The sequence below is a fragment of the Puma concolor genome, chromosome F2 (genome assembly GCF_028749965.1).
Source record: "Puma concolor isolate L17-30 chromosome F2, mPumCon1.1.hap2, whole genome shotgun sequence".
Taxonomy (NCBI): Eukaryota; Metazoa; Chordata; class Mammalia; order Carnivora; family Felidae; genus Puma; species Puma concolor.
The window spans coordinates 78201098-78223980 of record NC_141684.1 but is presented as its reverse complement, the minus strand read 5'-3'; the positions used below and the strand labels follow the sequence as shown (position 1 = coordinate 78223980).

The 22883-nt window shown below is 45.4% G+C and overlaps 1 protein-coding gene across 2 annotated transcripts in view; it reads right to left on the bottom strand.

Moving 5' to 3' along the window:
- The window catches only part of OPRK1 (opioid receptor kappa 1), a 31166-nt gene extending 10120 nt beyond the window's left edge, over positions 1 to 21046 (bottom strand). The window contains exons 1-3 of one of the 2 annotated variants that reach the window (XM_086695992.1): positions 20910 to 21046; positions 20308 to 20597; positions 4724 to 5076 (exon numbers count right to left, since the gene is read on the bottom strand). In XM_086695992.1, coding sequence (XP_086552118.1) covers positions 4724 to 5076; positions 20308 to 20564 — 610 coding nt within the window. In that variant the 5' untranslated portion in view covers positions 20565 to 20597; positions 20910 to 21046. Of the gene's footprint in view, positions 1 to 4723; positions 5077 to 10546; positions 11795 to 20307; positions 20598 to 20909 lie in introns of those variants that run through there. The other variant, XM_086695993.1, reaches the window with a different exon arrangement.
- Positions 21047 to 22883: the final 1837 nt, after the last annotated feature.

Below are 22883 nucleotides of genomic sequence, written 5' to 3'. Positions count from 1 at the left end.
CAAAATAGTCTGGTACTGGCATAAAAAACGGACACATATTCCAATGGAATGGATTAGAGAGCCCCGAAATAATCCCACGCCTATACAGTCAAGTAATCTTCCAATAAGGGTGCCAAAAATAGAAAATGGGGAAAGAATGGGCTCTTCAATAAATGGTGCTGGGAAAATGGGGTATCCACGTGCAAAAGAATGCACTTGGGGCCTTATACCATACACAAAAATCAACTCAAAGTGGATTAAAGACTTAACTGTAAATAAGACCATAAAACTTTCACAAAAAACGTAGGGGAAAAGCTTCTTGATAGTGGTCTTGGCAATGATTTTTTTTGGATGTGATGCCAAAGCACAAGTAACAGAACCAAAAATCAACAAGCAAGATTGCATCAAACTAATCCAACCTAGAAAAAAAGAAGAAAAAGAAACCCCTCTTCTGCACAGCCAAGGACACAATCAACAAATTGAAAAGGCAGCCTGTGGAATGGAAGAAAATATCCGCAAATCATGTATCTGATAAGGGGCTGATATCTAAAATATATAGGAGATCATACAACTCAATAGTGGAAAAGCAAATAATCTGATTTAAAAACGGGCAAAGAGGGGCGCCTGGGTGGCGCAGTCGGTTAAGCGTCCGACTTCAGCCAGGTCACGATCTCGCGGTCCGTGAGTTCGAGCCCCGCGTCAGGCTCTGGGCTGATGGCTCAGAGCCTGGAGCCTGTTTCCGATTCTGTGTCTCCCTCTCTCTCTGCCCCTCCCCCGTTCATGCTCTGTCTCTCTCTGTCCCAAAAATAAATAAAAAACGTTGAAAAAAAAGAATTTTAAAAACGGGCAAAGAACCTGAATAGACGTCTCCCCCAAAAAAGACATACAAACTGCCCACAGGTATATAAAAAGGTGCTCAACACCACTAATCAACAGGGAAATGCAAATCAAAATCACCTCAAACCTGTTAGGGTGGCTATTATTAAAAAAAAAAAAAAAAAAAAAATGTGTCAGCAAAGATGTGCGGGAAAGGGATCCTGTTGGTGGGAATGCAAACTGGTGACACACACACACACACGCACACACCAGAATATTATTCAGTCTTTTAAAAGAAAGAAATCTTGCCAATCGTGGCGACATGGATAGACCTGATACACATTGTGCTAAGTGAAATAAGCCAGACAAAGAAATACAAATCCTATATGCTCTCCCTTATATATGGAATCTAAAATAATCAAATTCACAGAAGCAGAGACAAGAATTGTGCTTTCCAAGAGCAGGAGGAACAGGGGAGACAACAAGTCAAAGGAAGGGTACAAAGTTTCAGTCATGCAAGTAAGTAAGTTCTGGGAATCTACTATGTAGCCCAGGTTCTGTAACTGACAATGTTGAACTACATACCTGACATTTGCTAGGAGGGTGGAGACCTTAGGTTAAATTTTCTTATCACACAAGAAACCTAATAAACAAGGCAAGAAGAAACTTCGGGAGGTGGCAAAGGTCTGCCGTCTTGAGGGGATAACGGTTTCACCGGTATATAGCTATCTCCAAATGCACTGGGTTGTTTACATTAAATACGTACAGCTTTTTGCACGTCAACCGTAATAAAGTGATTTTTCTACAAAATAGTCTTTCTTCTGCTTTTATATTTATATTAGAGGGTCGCGGCTTTCTTTTTTGGTATGGGTTCCAACGTCTCCAGGCTGTCGTAATTATAGAGTTAGTTCTAGTATCTAAACTAAAGCTTTTGTGGTGTTTGTTAAGAATATTTTTGTTTCTGCTTGTAGCCATTACAACAACTTCGTTATTTAGTCATTATAATAGGCAGACTATGATTCCCAAAAGACACGGTGTGCACATGTATACTATGTAAAATGTTATATTTAACATCTTATGCCCAGAAAGTGAAAATTTTGCTGTACACAAGAGGCTTTGATACTGAATGAATACCCTGTCGGATGTTGGTAAACATAGCAGGAAGGCAGGACCTGTTAAAATCATCACGTGAGGTCAGATGCTAGCGAACATTGATCAAGTGCTTCCCAGACACACGCACTGCTTTCCAGCTTTCCAGCTTTCCATGCACGGACTCAATGGATCTGGAAAACACTCTAGGAGGGAGACACGGTTATCTACCCCTATTTTGCAAATGAGGACATTGAGGTACAGGAGTCTGAGTAATGTCTCCAAAGTGATACTGTCCATAAATGGGGAAATCAGGATTCGATTCCAGGCTATTTGCTTTCAGAATCTGTGCTCTTAACCAAAAAGAAGCCAGGAAGAAACCCAGAACATTAGCTGAGATTTCTTGTCCAGATGAGCCTGGGCTCGTGAAATTGACGCCTGATTTCCTTCAGTGAGCATTGTCCACAAACAGAACACAATAAACTACCAATGCCATTCAGCTCTAATTCAGGGCACAGAGATTGTGTAAAACAGTCCTCTTCGTGATCCAAGAGTCCTGACATGGAGTGTCATCCAGCACTCCGAAATGAGTCCAGAGACAATCTTTCATCACATAAAAATCTGCTTTAGAAAAGAAAAGAAACGAAGAAAGAACGGAGCCCTCCGACGAGACTACTTTAATTTTCTCCCATTTTCTCCTCTATTTCTCCTCTATTTCTCCCTAGTTCTCCTCTGTTTCCTGCACAAATTAATCTTCTCCCAACACTGGTTGATCCCTTCTTCCACCAGATCTGCACACATTCATCCACAGCAGCTCCTTCCTGGAAAACCTACATCTACCTTCATTTTTCTCTTTCAAAAGCCAAACTGAAATCCATTGCTTCTAGGACGTCATTTTCTGACAGTGATTAGAGGAGTGTAGTGGTTAAGTCTGCAAGCATGTCATGAAATATCAAAATCAGTTCTTTATTTACCATGAGGAAAATCACCATCTTCTTTGACTATCTAGCCCATTCTTCTAGTCCTGGTGGTGTCTACATGGCCTCTCTTCTTCAATCCAATTATTAAGTATCAACAACCTAGGCTCAGAACGGTTTCTTGCAACTTTATTTCCATTTGTTGTATGCAGGAAGAAACAAAACCCTGTGTGTAATTAATCGTATTTTAAAATGCTTCTCTGATGAAGTTTGACAGGTCTTAAAATTTACCCAAGTATTATAGCTTAACATCCACCATGGCGAAGTTGGAAATTCATTTTATTGTTTAAGAGGGAAAAGATTGTATTTCATCAAAAATGTGGACTGTGCCAGGGGCGTCTGGGCGGCTCGGTCAGTTGAATGTCTGACTTTGGCTCAGGTCATGATCTCACGGTTCGTGAGTTCGAGCCCCACGACAGGCTCTGTGCTGACAGCTCAGAGCCTGGAACCTGCTTTGGAGTCTGTGTCTCCCTCTCTCTCTCTCTGCCCCTCCCCCACTCATGCTCTTTCTCTCTCTGTCTCTCAAAAAATAAACATTCAAAAAAAATTTTTTTAACGTGGACTATGCCACGTAAGCTATGATTTTAGCACCTGCCCTTTCTTTGATCTGGCAAGCCCCCCACTACACGTATTCAACTGTCTGTATCCCCAGGTATCATGAGCCTCCCTAATAAACTAGAACATTTAGAGAACTGCTACAGCAGTAAATAGCATTTATAAAGTCCAAAGTGGTGGTTCTGCTCCCTTCTTCCCAAGGAATCTCTAAGCAAAACTTCCCCAGCAGCAATTCTCACCCAGGCTACAGGTCAGAGTCATCTGGGGCCATCTAAAAAATCTTGACCCCCAGACTGTAGGTACCTCAGGTCAATTAACCCAGAGAACCTCCAGAGGTGAGACCCGGGCATTAGTTCAGATGACCCTTGAACAACATGGGTTTGAACTGCACAGGTGCACTTATACATAGATTTTTTTTTTCTAAATACAGTACAGTACTATAATTGTATTTTCTCCACCTTATGATTTTCTTAATAACATCTTCTTTTCTCTAGCTTACTTTATCCTAAGAATATAGCATAGGAACAAATACAAAACATGCTAGTTGACTATTTATGTTATCAGTAAGGCTTCTGGGTCAATAGTAGACTATTAGTAGTAGTTAAGTTTTGGGGAATCAAAAGTCAGACATAGATTTTTAACTGCATGGGGCTGATGCCCCCCCAACACGGTTCAAGGATCAACTGTATTTTCTAAGGTACCCAGGCGTTAGAACCACCATCTTAGAAATACTGGAGAAACATCAAGTATCCTGTTTGCATTGGGTGAGAACTAAAATGTCCAAAATCTAAGTTTTGCTGATGTGTGCTATCCTCCATCTGTGAACCCGATTTTGAATGGCTTACAGCCAGATGAAGCTATTATGATAGGGATGCGAAGATTAACGCCTAAAGAAAAAGAGTAAAGGGCCAGCATAGATGTCTAATGATTAAGGGTCCTCTTTTGGGGAGAAAGAAGAGGAGTGACTAGGTGTATCTTAGAATCGCCAGGATGCAATGTAATTGTATTCTAAAAATCCACATGCCTGTGGGTCCCTGTTTCATCCCCACTCCTCCAGATTCTGATAAGCACTTCCAGAATAGCAGATAGGCTGGGCATCTGTATCTGGGTAATGTCTTTATCCTCTCCTATGTGTAGATACGGACAGCACAAATGGTTGTGTTTCTCATCTTCCGTGGATTCAGGCACAGTATTTCCACTGGCTTTTGGTTTTTCCCCTAGCTGTGTGTCCTACTCACTTGCACATTAGGAGTTTACATCATTAGAAGTAAGGTTTTTGCAAATGAGGTGACAATGATGGTCCTTACCTTCCCTGACTTTGGTCCCTCCGAGGACTATCGCGGATATGCCGACAGATGACGATAAGAGCCAAATACAGATGTTGATGATCTTTGCTTTCATGGGTGTGCGAAAGTCTAAAGCCTTGACGGGGTGGCACACAGCAATGTATCGGTCCACACTCATCATGGTCAAGGTGAATATGCTGGTAAACATGTTATAGTAGTCAATGGAAATGACAATCTTGCACAGCACGTCCCCAAATGGCCAGGAATTCATCAGATAGACGGTGCTCTGGAAGGGCATGGTCGTAGTAACTAAAGCATCCGCCAATGCCAGGTTAAATATATAAATGTTGGTTGCTGTCTTCATCTTTGTGTATCTAAAAGACAAGAAACAAGGTCATTTCTCTTCATCTTCAGGTCAAATCCAGGTGTCTAATATGCAAAAGGACTGTTCTAGACATTAGGAGTAGTAGAAAACAATGGGCAAAAGTCTCTGACTTTACCTAGCTTTTATTCTCGTGCTGTGTTCAAAATATAATTAAATTTAAAAAAGGCAAAGGATAGCATACATAAATAGATGAATACACGTATAGATCTTTTGGACAGACTTGTGTATAATACAGGTCTTTATTTTGTGACTGGCAATTCATTTTAACCCTGGAGCTGCTTGGCCTTAAGCATTTTTTACATAATTTATCTTTTCCCTTTCCCTGAATAAAACAAAGACAAAACTTACTCAACTTTTCCTCGGGGTCATTTTGAGAAATCCGTCATTGTGATTATGTCTCTTGAAAATCCAAAATGGTCTTCTTTTTTAAATTTAATTTTAGTTTATTTAAATTTTAGTTAACATACAATACAATACTGGTTTCAGTTGTAGAATTCAGTGATTCATCACTTACATACAACACCCAGGGCTCATCCCAAGTGCCCCCCCCTCACCCATCTAGCCCATCTCCCACCCACCTCCCTCTGTCAACCCATAGTTTGCGGTCTATCATTAAGAGTCTCTTGTGGTTTGTTTCCTTCTCTTCCCTTTTTCCCCCATGTATGTTTTGTCTCTTAAATTCCACATATGAGGGGCGCCTGGGTGGCGCAGTCGGTTAAGCGTCCGACTTCAGCCAGGTCACGATCTCACGGTCCGTGAGTTCGAGCCCCGCGTCGGGCTCTGGGCTGATGGCTCAGAGCCTGGAGCCTGTTTCCGATTCTGTGTCTCCCTCTCTCTCTGCCCCTCCCCCGTTCATGCTCTGTCTCTCTCTGTCCCAAAAATAAATAAATGTTGAAAAAAAAAATTTTAAATAAAAAAAAAAAAATTCCACATGAGTGAAATATATGGTGTTTGTCTTCCTCTGATTGACTTATTTCGTCTAGCATAATACATTCTAGCTCCATCCACATCACTGCAAATGGCAAGATTTCATTCTTTTTGATGGCTGAGTAATATTCTATTATGTATATATATATTCTATTTTATATATTCTATTATATATATTCTATTTTATATAAATATAAATAAAAATTTATATATATAGTTATATATATTCTTTTTTATATATGTATGTGTATATATACACACATATATATGTATATACATATACATGTATATATATGTATATATACACACATATATGTATATATATACATGTATATATGTACACACACACACACACACACATATACCACATCTTCTTTATCCATTCATCAGTTGATGGACATTTGGGCTCTTTCCATAGTTTGGTTACTGTTGATAATGTTGCTATAAACATTGGGGTACATGTACTCCTTCAAATCTGTATTTTTGTATCCTTTGGGTAGATACTTAATTATGCAATTGCTGGATCGTAGGGTAGTTCTATTTTTAGTTTCTTGAGGAACCTCCACACTGTTTTCCAGAGGAGCTGCACCAGTGTGCATTCCCACCAACAGTACCCTCTCTCCAGTTTTCACTTTGAAAATAACATTCAATTTTGGGATGAGCACTGAGTGTCATATGTAAGTGAGGAATCACTAAATTCTATTCCTGAAATCATTATTACACTATATATTAACTAACTTGGATTTAAATCATAAATAAATTTAAATCATAAATAAATAAATAAATACATAAATAAATACATAAATAAATAAATAAATAAAATACTTTCCATCTTAATGGCTAAAACATAGCTAAGTCTGTTGATTTTGTTTGCCAGTGTGCCACTAGTTTTTTCGTCTTAAATGCATTATGTACATAAAGCAGACTGAGTTCTTCTTTATACACATCATGGCACTCAATGTAATCTAGCACAGTAGGTGAGAAATAACTCAGGTTTTTTTTACTCTCATCTTGAGAGATTTTTTTTTTTTTTTTTTTTTTTTTTTGGGACAGAGAGAAACAGAGCATGAACGGGGGAGGGGCAGAGAGAGAGGGAGACACAGCATCGGAAACAGGCTCCAGGCTCCGAGCCATCAGCCCAGAGCCTGACGCGGGGCTCGAACTCACGGACCGCGAGATCGTGACCTGGCTGAAGTCGGACGCCCAACCGACTGCGCCACCCAGGCGCCCCGAGAGATTTTTAAAGCACATTAAGTTGCTTCCTCTTCCAACTGAGGGGACAGTAATTTTCAAAGCAGGTCAGAAAGATTGCCTTTAAGCCCAAATGATTCTTTCCATCATAACATGAAGTTTAGAACCATTCCATTTTCAACTGAAACGGAATTTTTAAAAGGATTGTTTTACGTAGAGAACACTCCCTCGGGGATCTACGGGGCAGGAAATGTTCCAAATGCTATCGGCAGGTTTTCAGAGGCCAAAGGCTAAGATACGTAGGGGAAATCCATGTTAATTACTTTCCACACACCTCCGATTTGCAGACTTTATCGTAAGTAATTCAGCCATGCCCCATGGACTTTCTTAATGTTATGGCTTTGGCTTTCATTGAAGGGCATTTGTAAGGAGGTGTCTTATGGAGAACTACTGCTTTGGCTACAAAATCAAAATCAGTGGTTATTATTGATCACTGCCAGGGTGTCTCTCAACACATAAATATCCACATAAGAAATGTCTTTTAACGTGTAGTAACAGAACAGCCGGGGCTCTCCCGGGAGGCAGAGTGGTCTTCTGTGAAGTCAGATCATCCTGCGTCTGGGCTCAGTGTAAAACTTTCCTGAGTTTCAGTTCCTGTTACATAAAGATAATAAAATCAAATGGCCATAAAGGCAGTAGATGACCTGGCTCAAAATGTGTGACACACAGGATCATACTTCATTCTCATCGTTCCCCCCCCTTCCCCCCCCAATCCTCCCCTGGTCTCTCCTCTTCTTGCTAGGAAATGGCCTGTCAGTGCTTGGATGAAGGCATGGTCAAGACGGCCAGAGTCAGGAGCAGTTGGTTTCCATTTTCATGCTCTGCCATCTAAGCGGTGCTCTAATCTGGAGAACGAGGAGTTTACTTTAAAATATGTCATATTTTCCCTTTACAGTTTTCACTCAAATATTATTAAGTGGCCTGTAAGTTCTCGAAAGTGATTAAATGTGTATGACCAATGCTCAGGGCTTAGGCTTTATAAAGGCACAGGTAACTAGGGAAGGTCCACTTGCTGAGACAGAACAAATGTTTCAAGGGAGCAAGACGGAAATAGTATCTGTTCAAATACTGTCTTCTTTAAGATGCGGTTTTATGTTTGAAAAGCGCATCTTACAGGCCGACCTCCTATTCTTTCCATTTTCTCCCCCACAAATCCCTGATATTAACAAAGATTTTAGCAGGCAGTGCCTTTAACTTCTGCTCTCGGATTTAGTGACCTTGATATTCTCCTCTTACTCTATGAAGTTAGACGGACGTCCCCTGCCTTACACAGTTGGGTCGACCTGGGTTCTGGTCCTTATGTTTCCCTCCAACTGTTAGATTTTGGACATGTCACTAAAAACTGGGCTTTGGATTCTCAACTCTAAAATGAGAAACATAATGCTTATCTTAAAGAGCTCCTGAGATAACTACGGACTGCCCCTGCTCCGGAGAATATGTCTAATTTACTCCATGGTCTTCACCTCCTCTCCCTCTTTTATGTATGTGGAAGCCACCAGTTACGACCAGAAGAGAGGAACCTAGTTTTTCGTCAGAGCCATGGTTTAGCTTGAACACAAAAGATAATAGTAAAAATGATGCCTGCGACCTTATACGCTGTAAGAGTATGAATGGAATGAAAAAGGAGTTAGGATAAAAATGTAACATGTCCTTATCAGTAACCGCCAAATTATGGAAAGGGCCCAAATGTCCACTGACTGATGAGTGGATAAAGAAGTGGAAGACACAATGGAATATTACTCAGCCATCAAAAAGAACAAACCCTGCCATTTGCACTGACGTGGATGGAACCAGAATGCATTATGCTAAGTGACAGAAGTCAGAGAAAGACAGACGCCATATGATTCCACTCATATGTGGAATTTAAGAAACAAAACAGATGAATACAGGCGGAGGAAAAACATGAGAGGGGGGCAAACCATAAGAGACTCGTAACTATAGAGAACAAACTGAGGGCTGCTGGAGGCGAGGTGGGTGGGGGTTGGGCTAGATGGGTGGTGGGTATTAAAGAGGGCACTTGTTGTGATGAGCAATGAGTGATGCACATAAGCGATGAATCACTAAATGCTGCTCCTGAAACTAACATTATACTATATGCTAACTACCTAGAATGTAACAAAAAGTTGACACATAAAATACAACGTGCACCTTTAAGCAATCACAAAATGATGAGTGATTTGCTCTTAAGCCTTCCAAAAAGACTTTCAACAAGTAAATGTATGAAACTGCTTAAGCCTTGAGCTTCTAAAGAATTCAGATCTGGTCATCAGATCTCAGAAGAAGAGAGACGAGCACCTATAACAGAAATGTCTACAAATTACACAAAATTTTAACGAGACTCGTCGAAGCAAAAGTCCTTGCTCCCTGAGAAATAAGCTTTTCTCAGCCCATTCACGTGGGAGCTACCACTGTCACCCCCGGGGGTGACACCTACCAGAGACCTAGAGATGGTCCTGTGCCCTCCTGCCATGGACAACCCCGTATCTGCCAGCATCCTGGTGTCACCGCATCACTCTGGTTTCCAACTGGTTCATGTTAACGATGACAGTCTCGATACCCACTTCTTTCAAACACTCCCTGCATCAGACTCTGCTGTACGTCCCACAGATGCACCCCACTCAGTCCTCACCCCAGCTCCACGTGGCAGGCATCAGTAACCCTATTCTACAGCTGAGGCCACTGAGAATCACCAGACTTCCGTGCATTTCTCAAGGTCATATGGTTGTAAAAGGTATTGCGAGGGGCGCCTGGGTGGCTCAGCTGGTTGAGCTGTAGGACTCTTGATTTCGGCTCAGGTCATGATCTCATTTACCACACCGAAAGGGAGAACTGACAGGTATAATTCTGAGTAGTGAATAAACTATGAGTTCAACGAGGATTTGCTGACGGTCCTTCAGGCACGTTACCCGACTGGATCCTGGGACAGCGCGGTAAGACCCTCGTGGTCAAAGGCGGTCCGGTTGAGGACTCCGGTGCCAATGTTACAAACCTGGAGATGACGATAAGGGACACAGGTCGGGCCATGAAGAAAGCCATCGCCTGGCAAAGCGGCACAACGTGTCTCCGGGAGTAAGAAATGCTCCCCAGCACACATTAACTCAAGACCTTCCTACCGTAGTTCCCTACAGAGAATTGAGGGGGGAGGTGCTCTTAGATTGGCAGTCATACACGAACAGGGTCTTGTGCTGAGCCATCAGGAACCAGCGTCACCAGGCGGGGGTTCTGGGAGAGCGCGGCACCTGCCGTGAGAAAAATGAGGCACGAGCGGGAGGAACGCTGACCTTGCAACACAGCAGTCGTAAGACGGTTCCTCGTCCTTCCCATGCGCCTCCTGTGCTCTGACAATATACGGGTAGAAGAGCCCATATTTGGGTTAGCAGCATCCCTTCCTGTTGAGGTACACTGCCCAAGTGCTGTTTGAATTGAAATTTAAATGATGCTTCTTCAATCAGGAGCTCTTTTTTTAGCTTTGCGACAGCATAATACATCCAGGATCTTGATGGGCAATCATCACCCATCTTTAAATACACACACAGGTTTTCCATTTTGTGGATTCTAGGCATTTTTAGCTCTTACCTACAATTGCCCCCCACGCTGACAATACACACACCCTCTCTTCTCTCTTGTTAGAGTCAAGCTTCCTCCCCTGTCTTTATCGTTTCATTATTTCAACACATTTTTAAGTGCTCCATACCCAGCAACATACTGGCCACTGAACGTGACTGAAAGACTCAATATACAGACCGCGCCCCCGGGGAGCTTTTCAACCAGTGGAGTCAAAAATTACCACAGGCACTAGAGGGACAGATGGAAGGGAAGGATCAGTGTGTGGGGAAGAGATGGGGGCACATTTTAAAGAAGAGAAGACCTGGACAGGATCTTGCGCTTCGCTGTTTCTCAGGGGTTCGTGGAGTGCACACCTCATGAGTAAAGGAAGTCGGAACTGTCATTCCAAAATTTCTCCAGGAGGCAGAGATTTTATCAGAGAAATCATGTGGTTCTGTGAATTCTGCTTCTTCCAGCAGCTCAAGATTGAAAAACATTCTGGTAAGTGTGGTTAAGTAAGCATCATGAGGGTAAAAATAATAATAATAATAATAATAATAATAATAATAATAATAAAAACCTTTGAGATGAGCAAATGGGGCATGATTCAGGCGACATGGATATAGAACATTAGCATGCCCCCCTCTGGACAAAGGCTGTCGGGTACTTTATCGTGTTGGAGTTTTTCCACAAGCAATACCCATTGTTTGGGTGAGGAAACAGTAGGGAGGATGTAAATGGCTTGCCTCAGACCACAAACGAGTGAGACAGTGGGAAGTAAGAGCTGAGCCTTCTGAGTAGCCATGAAACCACAGCGCCAACATTATGAAACAAACACCCAAATGGTCATTTTTCTGAATAGACCCCTTTACTATGGCAGACCCCTAAGGTCCAACAGAATGCACCCGAAGAATGGCTGTTTGGTCTGGTGAACCAATGGCTCCTGACCCACAGGAAGCTGGCCGCCATATTACAACCCTGGGGCTGTAGGCACTAGGGTCTCAAGACCCCCAACACACCAGGCTCAGGAGAAGGACATTTCTCTGGACAGTCCTGTGAAACCAACAGCGGAAGACTAGCACAATGAGCGACGTGTTTTGACACTCTCTTCTCTATGTGGCCAACGAGCATGACTTATTCGTTTTCCAGATTTAGAGCATTCCAGATTTTATGTTTTAAATGATCACAAATGATGGCTTTACCAATGTGAATTTTCAGAAGAGTTCATTTGAAAACACAAGGAGTTTGCCTCGTGAATTCTCCAGATGACTTTCAGTTCATCCCGATGAAATTAATTGGCTACCCGACATCTTTTTGGATTATTTATTATTGAAATTATGGTTCTTTCCTCAGGGGTAACAGCTTATTGATATTTAAGGGAAGGAAGGGAAATTCAGTCACTTGCTCCGATGATCTGACTCTGCAATTGAATATACTCACTATATTCACATAGTCACTATGTGAATTCGCTATGTGAATTCATAGACTCACACGGATTCATGTAGATGGTCACGCCCCTTCAGTTCCCCAGAATTACTCACCCACGTGGAAAGAGCAAAAGCTATAGGGAGTACAGTGGAGCAGACTGTGTCCCTGCGTCCCACGACTGTCACCACCTCAGTGACCACGCTGGCAGTGAGATACAGCTGGAATGGTCGACATCTGTCATGTTGCATGGCCGGCAAGGCTGTCCATGCGGGTGGTGGGAGAATGCAGAGTGGTGATTTCACTACAATAGCTGGTGCCCTGGACCTGCTCATCTCTGTTGGCATGGCCTTGACTCCCAGAACGAATGGTCTAGTGTATCCAGCTGTGCACTACCATGCCTAACAATGTCCAGTAGAAAACTACAAACCTCAGACAACTGACGTGTACCAATCGTCAGCTCTCTGGATACTTAGAAGTATACAGATATCTCAAATGACTTTTTCCAATTTTATACAGAAAACTGACATAGCTAAAGTAAGCCACAGGATGCTGGTAGAAAGGAGAGAAGACTACCCTCCCGCTCTGTCCTCTACCAGAAGGAAACACCCCCTTCACTAGGTGAAGAGAGTTTAGCCCCTGGTGAAGTTAAACGAGTTAATACTGAGAAAATCGTTCCCATTGTTAAAGAAAATGCTCGCTCAGAACTCTAGCCATTGTTAATCTGAAAGCTTCCCTCCCCACCTTTGGATCAGTTCCTTTGGGATCTCTGAATACATCACATAGTCATCACATGCTTTCTGCTTTTCTCCTCTTTCATCTAAAGTCTGGCCTGCTGGACCAGGGAAGGAGGTAAGCGTTTAAATAAAAATACGCACACACGTACACACACACACATAAGCCTTTTACGATATTATCCCTACTCCTATAATCTACTCTCTTACGTAAATTTTCTTTATCTCAGACAGAAGCTGGCGTCCCCTCCAAAGAAAGAAACAGAAATTGGCTGATTTTCTGTGGGGGGATAAATAAATCTTTTGTTAATACAGTTTTGAGCCGGCATTATTTGCACCACTCAAACCACATAAGCCAAACCTTAGAGAAAAGGAGAGAAGACTGCCCTGCAGCCACACAATGTTACGATTTTGCACTGAGGCCAGAGCCCCCCACCCGCATCCCCCGGGGGCAAGAGGAATTGAGTGCATCTGGAAGTTAATCTGCAGTGAAGAAGGTACCAGCTGCACAGTTCCCACCGAGATACTGCTGCTCAAGAGATACAGCCGAGTGATTGATTAATGGAGAGGAGCAAACACCTCCCAGCCAGAAAGAAGTCCCTCCTAAAACCAACTATAAGACTGTCACCACGGAAAATTGTAAAGACTCATAAAGTCAACAGAAACAGGAAGTGATTTTGAAGAGTACAATTGTGCCTGGAGTCTGCTAAACGTTAGGACCTGGATAGCTGATGACCAGCTTGGTTTTCTTTCTTTCTTTCTTTTTCTTTTGTATTCGGGGGGAGGGGCAGCTGGTTAGTCTCTGATCTCTGCCGCCGTCCACAAGGATTCGGATTTCGGCTACAATCACGTTCCACAGGGAAGAAACTAATCCCATTTTGCTAATCCATATCACCAATTGCAACGAAACCGATTCTCTCTTTTAAGAGCTTGTCAAGTAATAATTACTCCGAGAAATGCAAGATGGGCACTTTTGAAAATGACTTCTGGACCGATCTTTACTAGGCTTACTTGAAAGGAAACGTTTAATGCTGATTCCAAGAGAGGGCTCAGGATAAACTAGAACTTATTTTCCAATCAAAGCCTGAGGTAAGGCTGATGTCAGATAGGGGGCAGCACAAGGTTAATTATACCCACAAGTCTCTGCTTTGTCTTCAACGCCTCTCCAGGTGTAGTCTGGCGATATTATCCAAGGTAGGCTACGGTGACATCTGAGAAAATCTGGAATATGTGTACATATAAGTGCAGCGATGGATGGAAAAGAGGCAGGCACGGCAGCAGACACTCTGACTGGGTCGCCTCACTTCTCATACTTCCCCACTTTGGTGACAGCCACACCCTCTTCTGGGACTGACCCAAGTTCAACCATGGGGCCCAGATGAACTCAGGGGTGACCTGAGTCAGCATATGCCACGTAACCTAAGACGGTCTCGGCATAGTGGGACTCCTGTCAGTGGCTTGGGGAGCAAACACTATGTCCCCCAAGTTATGAGCAAGAAAACGGGTGCCTTTGTAAAAAGAACAACCTGTGTGCCCAGCAAGCTTGGGTGGGTTGGCTGCCTTTGGAGAAGAAATTTGAGTTCAGGAAATAGAACCATATCCAGACTATTTTTGCAGTTCTGGTTGTTGTTGTTGGTTGTTGTTTGGTTGGTTGTTTTGATTTGGTTTTTGTTTTGTTTTGTTTGGTTTGGTTTTCCCAAGCCCTTACAAATGTCCTTTTAGGACACTTCAACACTGCCCAGGTTGAACTGTAGGGACGCAAAAGTCTTCTACTCTCAGGGCAAAGGTAGCAGAGGATTGACACCCTACAGGTCTTTATTGTGGTAGCAATGAAGCAAGGAAAACTAATGAGAAAAGAAAAAGGCAAACCTTAAGACCAAGGAACAAGCAATTTTGATTCCTTCTATTTTTGCCCTAATAATTTTTCCCTTGTTTATCCTTACGTTTTACTCAACAAGATGCAGACCTTCACAAGAGTAAAACTTTTCTTTAAATTCAACAAAAGAGGACGTATATACAAAACTATCATAGAAATCGAAGCTTGAGGAGGGTGTTTTCTTAAGGGGCATGGAGAGGGGACAGGCAGTGTTTAAGGTGGAATCGTGTCCCCTCAGATATACGCAGTCAAGTCTTAACCCCGGTACCTCAGAATGTGACTGTATTTGAAGACGGGGCCTTTAAAGAGGCAAAGTGAGGTAAAATCAATGTATAATGGGATGTGAGGGTGGGCACTAATCCAATATGGCTGGTGTCTGTATCAGAGGAGATTAGGACACAGATACACGACGTTAGACCCTGTGAGGACACAGGGAGAAAAGGGCCATCTACAAGCCAAGGAGAGAGGTCTCCAAAGAAACCAGCCCGGCCGGCACCTTGACCTCAGACTTCTGTCCTCCCTGTGAGAAAACAAGTTCTTTTGTTTAAACCACCCAGTCATGGGTGGCACTTTGTCACGAAGGTCCTAGTGCACTAACATAGGGCAGAGCAGCGGCTGCCCTGAGAAGGAAGTTCCACCTGGGGCCAGCAGCCTGCCTCTCCTGACACCTGCCCTACGGGTTCCAGAGCTGCTCAGCCAGCCCCACAGTCACGTAACCCAATTCCTTACAATGAATCTCTTCACATGTACGTCTCCTACTGGTTCTGCTGTTCTGGTTGATTCCTGACTAATACAGAGAGTATGCAAAGTGAGGACAGAAGCTCCGAGAAAGCTCTGGAAAATACGACCAATTGAGAAACACGAGAGGAAGAGGGGTCCGTGATGCAGACAAGAGAAACCCAGAAGGCGTGGCAGGGAGTCAAGGACAGGGTGCTATCTGAGAATGCAACGGGCATAGGATTGGTCGAGCATGCCAAATCTCCCCAGAATGGCATGCCTGGGTGGCTCAGTTGGTTACGGGTCCGACTCTCAATTTCAGTTCAGGTCATGATCTCACCGTTCATGGGATGGAGCCCCACATCAGGCTGTGTGCTGACAGCACAGAGCCTGCTTGGGATTCTCTCTCTCCCTCTCTCTCTGCCCCTCCCCAGTATGCTCGTGCCCTCACTCTCTTTCTCTCTCTCTCTCTCCAAACAAATAAATAAACTTAAAAAAAAACTCCACAGAAGTTAGGGGACAGCCAGCCTAAAACGAGCATCGGAAACATGATGATGCTCTAACTTTGGTAAAAGAGCGTCAGGGAGGGAACCCAAGTGCCCTGGGCTGAGGAACGGATGGCAGACAAAGAAATGAGCAAAAGGGATTATCCCTCCAAGAATCTTACCTACAACACACAGGAAGATGAGAAGCCATTAGCTAAGGGAACCCAGAAAAGTAGCAGGGTCATGGACATTGATTACCTGTAAGATGACAGAGGTTTGAGGATGTCCCGATGCTTAGGAGACAGTGGAGAGATTACAGATAGCGTAGGAAGGAGATCCCTGACACAGCAGAGACTCCAGAAGAGCAGGAGGTGAGGAGATTCAGCTCACAGGGGCAGGGAATTACCCTGGACAGAAAGAAGGAAACGTCTCCACTGAGATGGCAAGGAATGAGGGGAGGGCGGCTGCCGAAACACATACGTAGGAAAAGTGCTCCCAGAAGCTGGATTCTAGAGTCACGGTGCACAACTGGATCAGACCATTCCCCTGACCGTGAAGAATTATGGTCGGGGAGAGGGCTTAGGCATTAGTATTGATTAAATTAGGGTTGGGTGTTTTTTTGGTTTGTTTTTTTTTTTTTTTTTTTTTTTTTTTTTTTTTTTTAAGTGAGAAATGGGAAAGGGAATTGGCTCTTTCTGGAAATAGGAGAGAGACACAGAAAAACCAGGCAGACTTGGGGTCAGATACACTTGAAGGCGGCGACCTGGCCTTGGCAAAGATAACAGTGACTTTATTCAGCAGAATTCAATTCGCTGTGTAGAGGAATCAGGAAGACAAGGTCGTGGCTTGATCCAGGGTGAAGGTTTGGTGGAAGACAGAGGCAGGACAAGAAGGCAAGGCAGTTGAGTGTATTGGCAAGGGAGGTTGGACTGATGCCTCACAAGGTCTGGGTGAGGCCAGAAGAAAAGAGAGTCTGGGAGCAAATGAAGGGCTGCCGGGCAAGAAGGCATCCACAGGTTTGCAGGATGGTACAGCAGGAACTGAGCTGAGCAGCGGACTAAAGCGCAGGAAGGACCTGGGTCAGGCTGGCTCCACAGTTAGCAAGGTGCCACTTCAGTCAGTTTATTTCATCAAGATTAAACGAAATAACGCACACGAAGTAGGTAGCTTTACCGGCCTGGCAGACCCTTAAGTTTTGGTCCTGTCTGCTACGGGGGAGACAGCTGTATGCGTGGAAGTTGTGGGAGGATGGAAGTTTAAGATGTCCCAGGTGAGACCACCTGGCGAGACCCGGGTGTGGGTGGGCATCGGGGCGTGCCCTGCAGGTGAGGGACACAGGAGGTGGTGGAGAGCACACAGGGTTAGGATCCTAAGCACCACGCCCGTGGGCACACCCAAAGTGTCAGCAGGAGCCAAAGACGTAGATCCAGGGCCAAGGTAAGAACCTCCCACCCCAGGGCCACAAACCAGAAAGCCTGGCGAGAAGGGAGGCTGGGGTGCTTCGTTTTAAGGTGCCCACAGTGAGAAGTTACCGTGCCCTGACATGAGGCAGTTAAGGCAGTTGGTACTAAGACATGACGAAAACCTCGAAGCTTCCAATACATTCAGAGGATACTGGGCAACAGTTCAGGTACCCAAGGTAGGAAAGCTATTTGTAAGACGGGTCTAAAAAATAATCCAAGCCTTTTTCCACAACCCTAACTTTCTCCCCAGGTTTGAGCTGGCCATTTCAGACCTGTACCTGTCCTGACATCCAAGCATCTAAACCCCGTCTATAGAACGATGTCCCAGATGACTGAACCATGACCCTTTCCAATGTATAATATTTTAAAAGCGTCGTTCTCCAAAGTGATCCTCAATCTTTTCAAACAGTGTCGCTCAGTCCTCAGCACGGAAGATGAAAGCCGCGTTTGAATCTGCACTCCACCTGGGCTCTCAGTTCCCATGTGAACACCACAGCGCCCCCCTTTCAAATCTTCTGCTGCTTCTTCGGAGCGAAATAAACCCGAGGCCACCAACTTTTCTTCTGAAGCTTTATTTTTTCAATTCTTTGACCCTCCCCCAGTCTGAACTGATTCTAAACACTCCTTAGTCCTCTTAGCTATAGATGGCAAGCAAACCAATGTTTCGGTACGTTGGCATTCCAGGACGATAGCATAACCCCTCACCTTTCATACTTCATCTCCAAGTAGTTGGGGCTGGGGTGAGAAGACGAATGGTGTTACGTGAACCAGCTAACTTTTTGTGTATGTTTAGCTGGATGTATTCCCTTCTAGCAAATTTTATTCCTGGATATCTTTTGGAGATACGTGTATACACACACACACACACGTACATATAGACAATTACATATCACATGTTACATAAATATATGAATAATTAATAAGTATACTATATTACTATTTATAAAGGTGATTATTAATTATATACAATTACATGTAATTGTTAAATGTATTTGTTTCATTTCTACTTCTATTTCTTGTCTACTGTTCTCCCACGGAGTTGTCTTTGCACACATTTTAAGATTCTTCATTCCTTTTTATCCTACTCTGCAGAGCTATATAAATAGTTGTTAAGCAACTAAGAAGCTCTTCTCAAACTCAAAACTTCAGGTGCTCATTCAAATATCAAGAAGATGTTTTTGTTTTACCGGTGCACTTACATATGACATAAGTAGGAACAGAGTTGGTTTTGTTCCTAGCATCTTCTTTTTGTGTAACAAGGTTTTATCACAAAACCACAGCCTCTGAACCAAAGATCTCCTAAAAATTTTAATTGAAATTGAGAACACAGCTGTCTTTTCTTTGCTTTCAGTTGCCATAATCGTCTTTCTAATGGAGAACAGCCCTGAAATTACTAATGACTTGAAAAAACGATGTGCTTTTCAAATCTCCCCTCCCTCTGTAGCCTTTACTCCTCACTGATAGAATTCCTGTAAAATACAATACACAATTATGGAAACCCAGTGTACCAAGGTACAAACGCTAATTATAGGTGAAATGAGCTTTATAATATTTGGAGGCTTAAATGATGGGTTTTAGGTCCGGAGCACAGATGAAGATAAAAAACCTGAAACTCTGAAGACTAGATACACAGATAAATACATGGGCATTTTATTATGATGATGATATCTCAAGACTCATGCTACTAGAGATAATGTTCTTAAGGTTCATAATAAATAAGGAGCTAAAGTGAGAATTTTTTTTAAAGTAGTTTTTCTTCACCCTTCAGCATCCCTGAAAAGACTGACTTTGTCCTTTATCTCAAAGGAATGGAAACCCCTTATCCACTCTCCAAGGTGCATTTCCAAAGCATTACATCTTCCAGAAAGTAAAACACACATATTTCAAAGGGCCTCCAGGTCAAAGTTGAGATTTTTTTTTCTTTTCTTGTTTTCTTTGTTGAAAGAGACCAAAATAAGAATCATTTCACTTACCAGAAAATAGCCTATATACGTGGGTATTTGGGTATTCATTACTAGAAACCGACTTCCATGTAATTCTACCAAAGAACAACGTAATAGAACCTTCAGTTTCCCTCGGTGGAAAATAAAAAGCAAGGCAATTTTTGAAAACCTCCACAACCCACACTTCAGAGGATAAATATCAGATGGCTTATTTACAAAAAATCACTGATATTCTTAATAAATGAGATGACATTTCAGTACTAAAAGGGCTCATGTGTGGTATCAACAACCCTAAATAGTATATTGGCTTTTGCTTCATAAACCGTAACACCAATCTGATGAGTCACAGGAAATTCTGAACTATCTCCAGTGCATTCGATGGGCCTGAACCTTACCTTAAGAAATATTCACGGAGGACAAAACCAAGCGCTCCAAACTGGGGCAGGCAACCAGGCAAAAAGGCCAGGCAAAGGAACTTAGCTCCCTTTCCAGGAGACGCTGACCTTGCTGCGCACCCTAGTACTTTCCCTGACCACAGTTTTCAGCAAGGGCTTGGGGGGCAAGAGGACTGTCACTCAAATCCTCAAAACACCGCTGGCGGCCCGATCTGCGCAGTGCGAGCCTCGCAGTCCCCCACCAAAAACTCTTCCAGGAGATCCCTTACTTCAAGGAGGCCACGCTCTGAGACTCTCCGGAGCCCGGCAAGGACGGGTTAGAATCCCCGCCACCCGCTTGGCGCCCCACCCGGCGTCCGGGTGACTAGACCACCCCACCCACCCCCGGGAGCCTCACTCCCCCCGCCCCCACCCCGCCTCCCGCTCCAGCCGCGACGCCGCCCAGACCCCGCACTCACCGGATGATCACGAACATGACCAGGGAGTTGCCCACCAAGCCCACGACGAACACCACCGAGTAGACCGCGGTGATGATGACCGGGATGGCGGGAGAGATGTGCGCGGGCTCCAGCGGCGCGCCCTCGGAGCCCCCGCTGCTGTTGCCGTCGCTCTCGGCCCAGCCCGGCGGCCAGCCGCTGCCGTTGGGGGGCAGGCAGGTGCTCGGGGGGCAGGTGGGACCCGGCTCCCCGCGGAAGATCTGGACCGGGGGCTCCATGGCTGGCGGCGAGGAGGGGCGGCACCTGCGGGGCTGCGGGAGCGCGAGAACCGGCTGGACCCGGAGAGGCAAACTTTGCCGCCCACGGGCCAGCGCGGGGAGCCCGGGCCCCGCCGAAGGCCCCCCCCACCCCGCCCCCGGCGCTCGTCCCGCGCTCGCTCCCGGTCCCCGGCTCCTGAAACCCGCCCCCAACCCTTCCTGGGCACGCCCCCTCCCCCCCCCCAGCCCCCGCGGCGGCACGGTCTCCACACGGCCGCTCTGCGCCCCCAGGGACCAGAGAGCCCTGGAGCACACAGCCCGCGCTCGCCGGCCCCGCTCCTCGGAAGTCGGAAGCCCAAAGCTCACCCCCGGGTCCCGGAGGCGCGCGCGGCGGTCCGGGGCAGGTCCTGGCCGGGGCGGCACGGCGCGCTCCCGGGGCCGGCTCGGCGCTCGCGGTCACCGCGCACCCGCAGCCCCGCGCTCAGCCCAGCGCCGTCCCCGCGGCTCCCGCGACGCGCGGCGGCTCAGCCGGGAGGACGCGGCCCGGACTCGGCTGGCTCGCCGGCCCGGGGGCGCACCGAGCGCGCGGGGGCGCTCCGCCCCGCCCCCGGCCCCGCCCACTCGGCGGGGGCGGGCCCAGCCCCGGCCCCGCCCCCCCCCCCCACCAAGGCTCGCCCCGGGTCTCAGCCGCTCTTGGATGCCCGGAGCCGCTGTGCCACTGAGCTTTAGTGGCAAGGACGGGGCTGCCCCCTCAGGGCGAGTACGCATCTGGAGTATTCAGAGGAGTCTCGAACCACTGTCGCCTTCGTTCCCGGGGACGAAAAGTGTACTTCTGTGTATTTGGATGACCCATCCAAACAGCAAAGTAATCCAGTTAGGCCAGATCGTAAAATACTGATGACTTAAAAATACATCAGTAAAGGGGCGCCTGGGTGGCTCAGTCGGTTGAGCGCCGACTTCGGCTCAGGTCACGATCTCGCGGCCCATGAGTTGGAGCCCAGCGTCGGGCCCTGTGCTGAAAGCTCAGAGCCTGGAGCCTGTTTCAGATTCTCTGTCTCCCTCTCTCTCTGCCCCTCCCCCGCTCATGCTCTGTCTCTCTCTGTCTCAAAAATAAATAAACGTTAAAAAAAATACATCAATAGACTATTTCTGTGCATTTGGTTCCTTCTAGTCTTCTCTGAGATAACACGGACGACACGTGACAGGTGTTACTTACCTGCGGATGAGTAACTCTCCTTACTCAGGCCTCAGTGTTGGTCCAGGAGTTGACAAACTGTCTCCGCCTCTTTTATGAATCCCGGCAACCATCACATTCTCCTCACCTTTCCATCACTAGGGTGCCTTCTCTAGGAAGCCCCCAAGAACCTGAACCCCCATAGGGAAATTCGGTCATCATCATTTCCGTGCATCACGCTGCCAGTCCAAGGGTGGCGGTCGGATTCTGCTGGGGGAAAGAGGCCCTCGGGCAATGGGACCCAGGGGACAGTGAGGAAGAGGACGGCAGACTAGGGTGGGCTGCAGCAAGGGAGCCAGGACTCAGCTCGGAAGTGAAGGTCCTGAAGCAAGAGTGGGGAAGTTCCCCTTTCCCAACGGGATATGGGAGCCAGGACGCCAGGAGACCAGGGTGCCTGAGTTTCCTAAGTAGATTCCTCCTCCAAGGCTGACTGACTTCTGGAGACAAACATGACCCTCCACGGCTTCCCCCCAGCTCAGAGCACCATAATGGCGCATACAGTCATTCCATTCATCAGCTGACAGCCGAAGAGAGCTGCAACCTGGTTCAAGATATGGTGACCCCCTAAAGAGGGATTTGATCACCAGAGTCTCATCACAGCCTCAAAACGCAGAGCTCTTTGAGGAGTGTGCTTCAAAGAAGCACAAGGAAGCTCTCTTTTGCCCAGCAGCAGAATCCCTCCAACCCCGGGCGGGCACCATAGGAGTTTTGAAAATTACCAAATCTTACGTGTTTTGGGGTTTGGTTGCAGATCGTCACTAGAAAATGACACCTGCTTTCACAGAACATCAGAACCGTGGGCTCTCCGTGTGTCTGAGGGTCCGTCTCTGTTAGGAAGATGGCGGACAGTCTTTTCCAGATGTCTGGGGGCTCACTTCTTGCCACAGGGATCCCAGACTACCACCAAAGCAACCCAGGAAGACGTTTTGTTTGAAAAGTAAGCAGTGTCTAAGTAAGAAAGAAAAGTAAAAGACGTATGTTAAAGGAAAATTAGCTGGGAAAGGCAGAATTTATCTATCTATCTATCTATCTATCTATCTATCTATCTATCTATCTATGACTTCATGCATTAAAGATATATACAACTGTTTCTGTACAACATACTT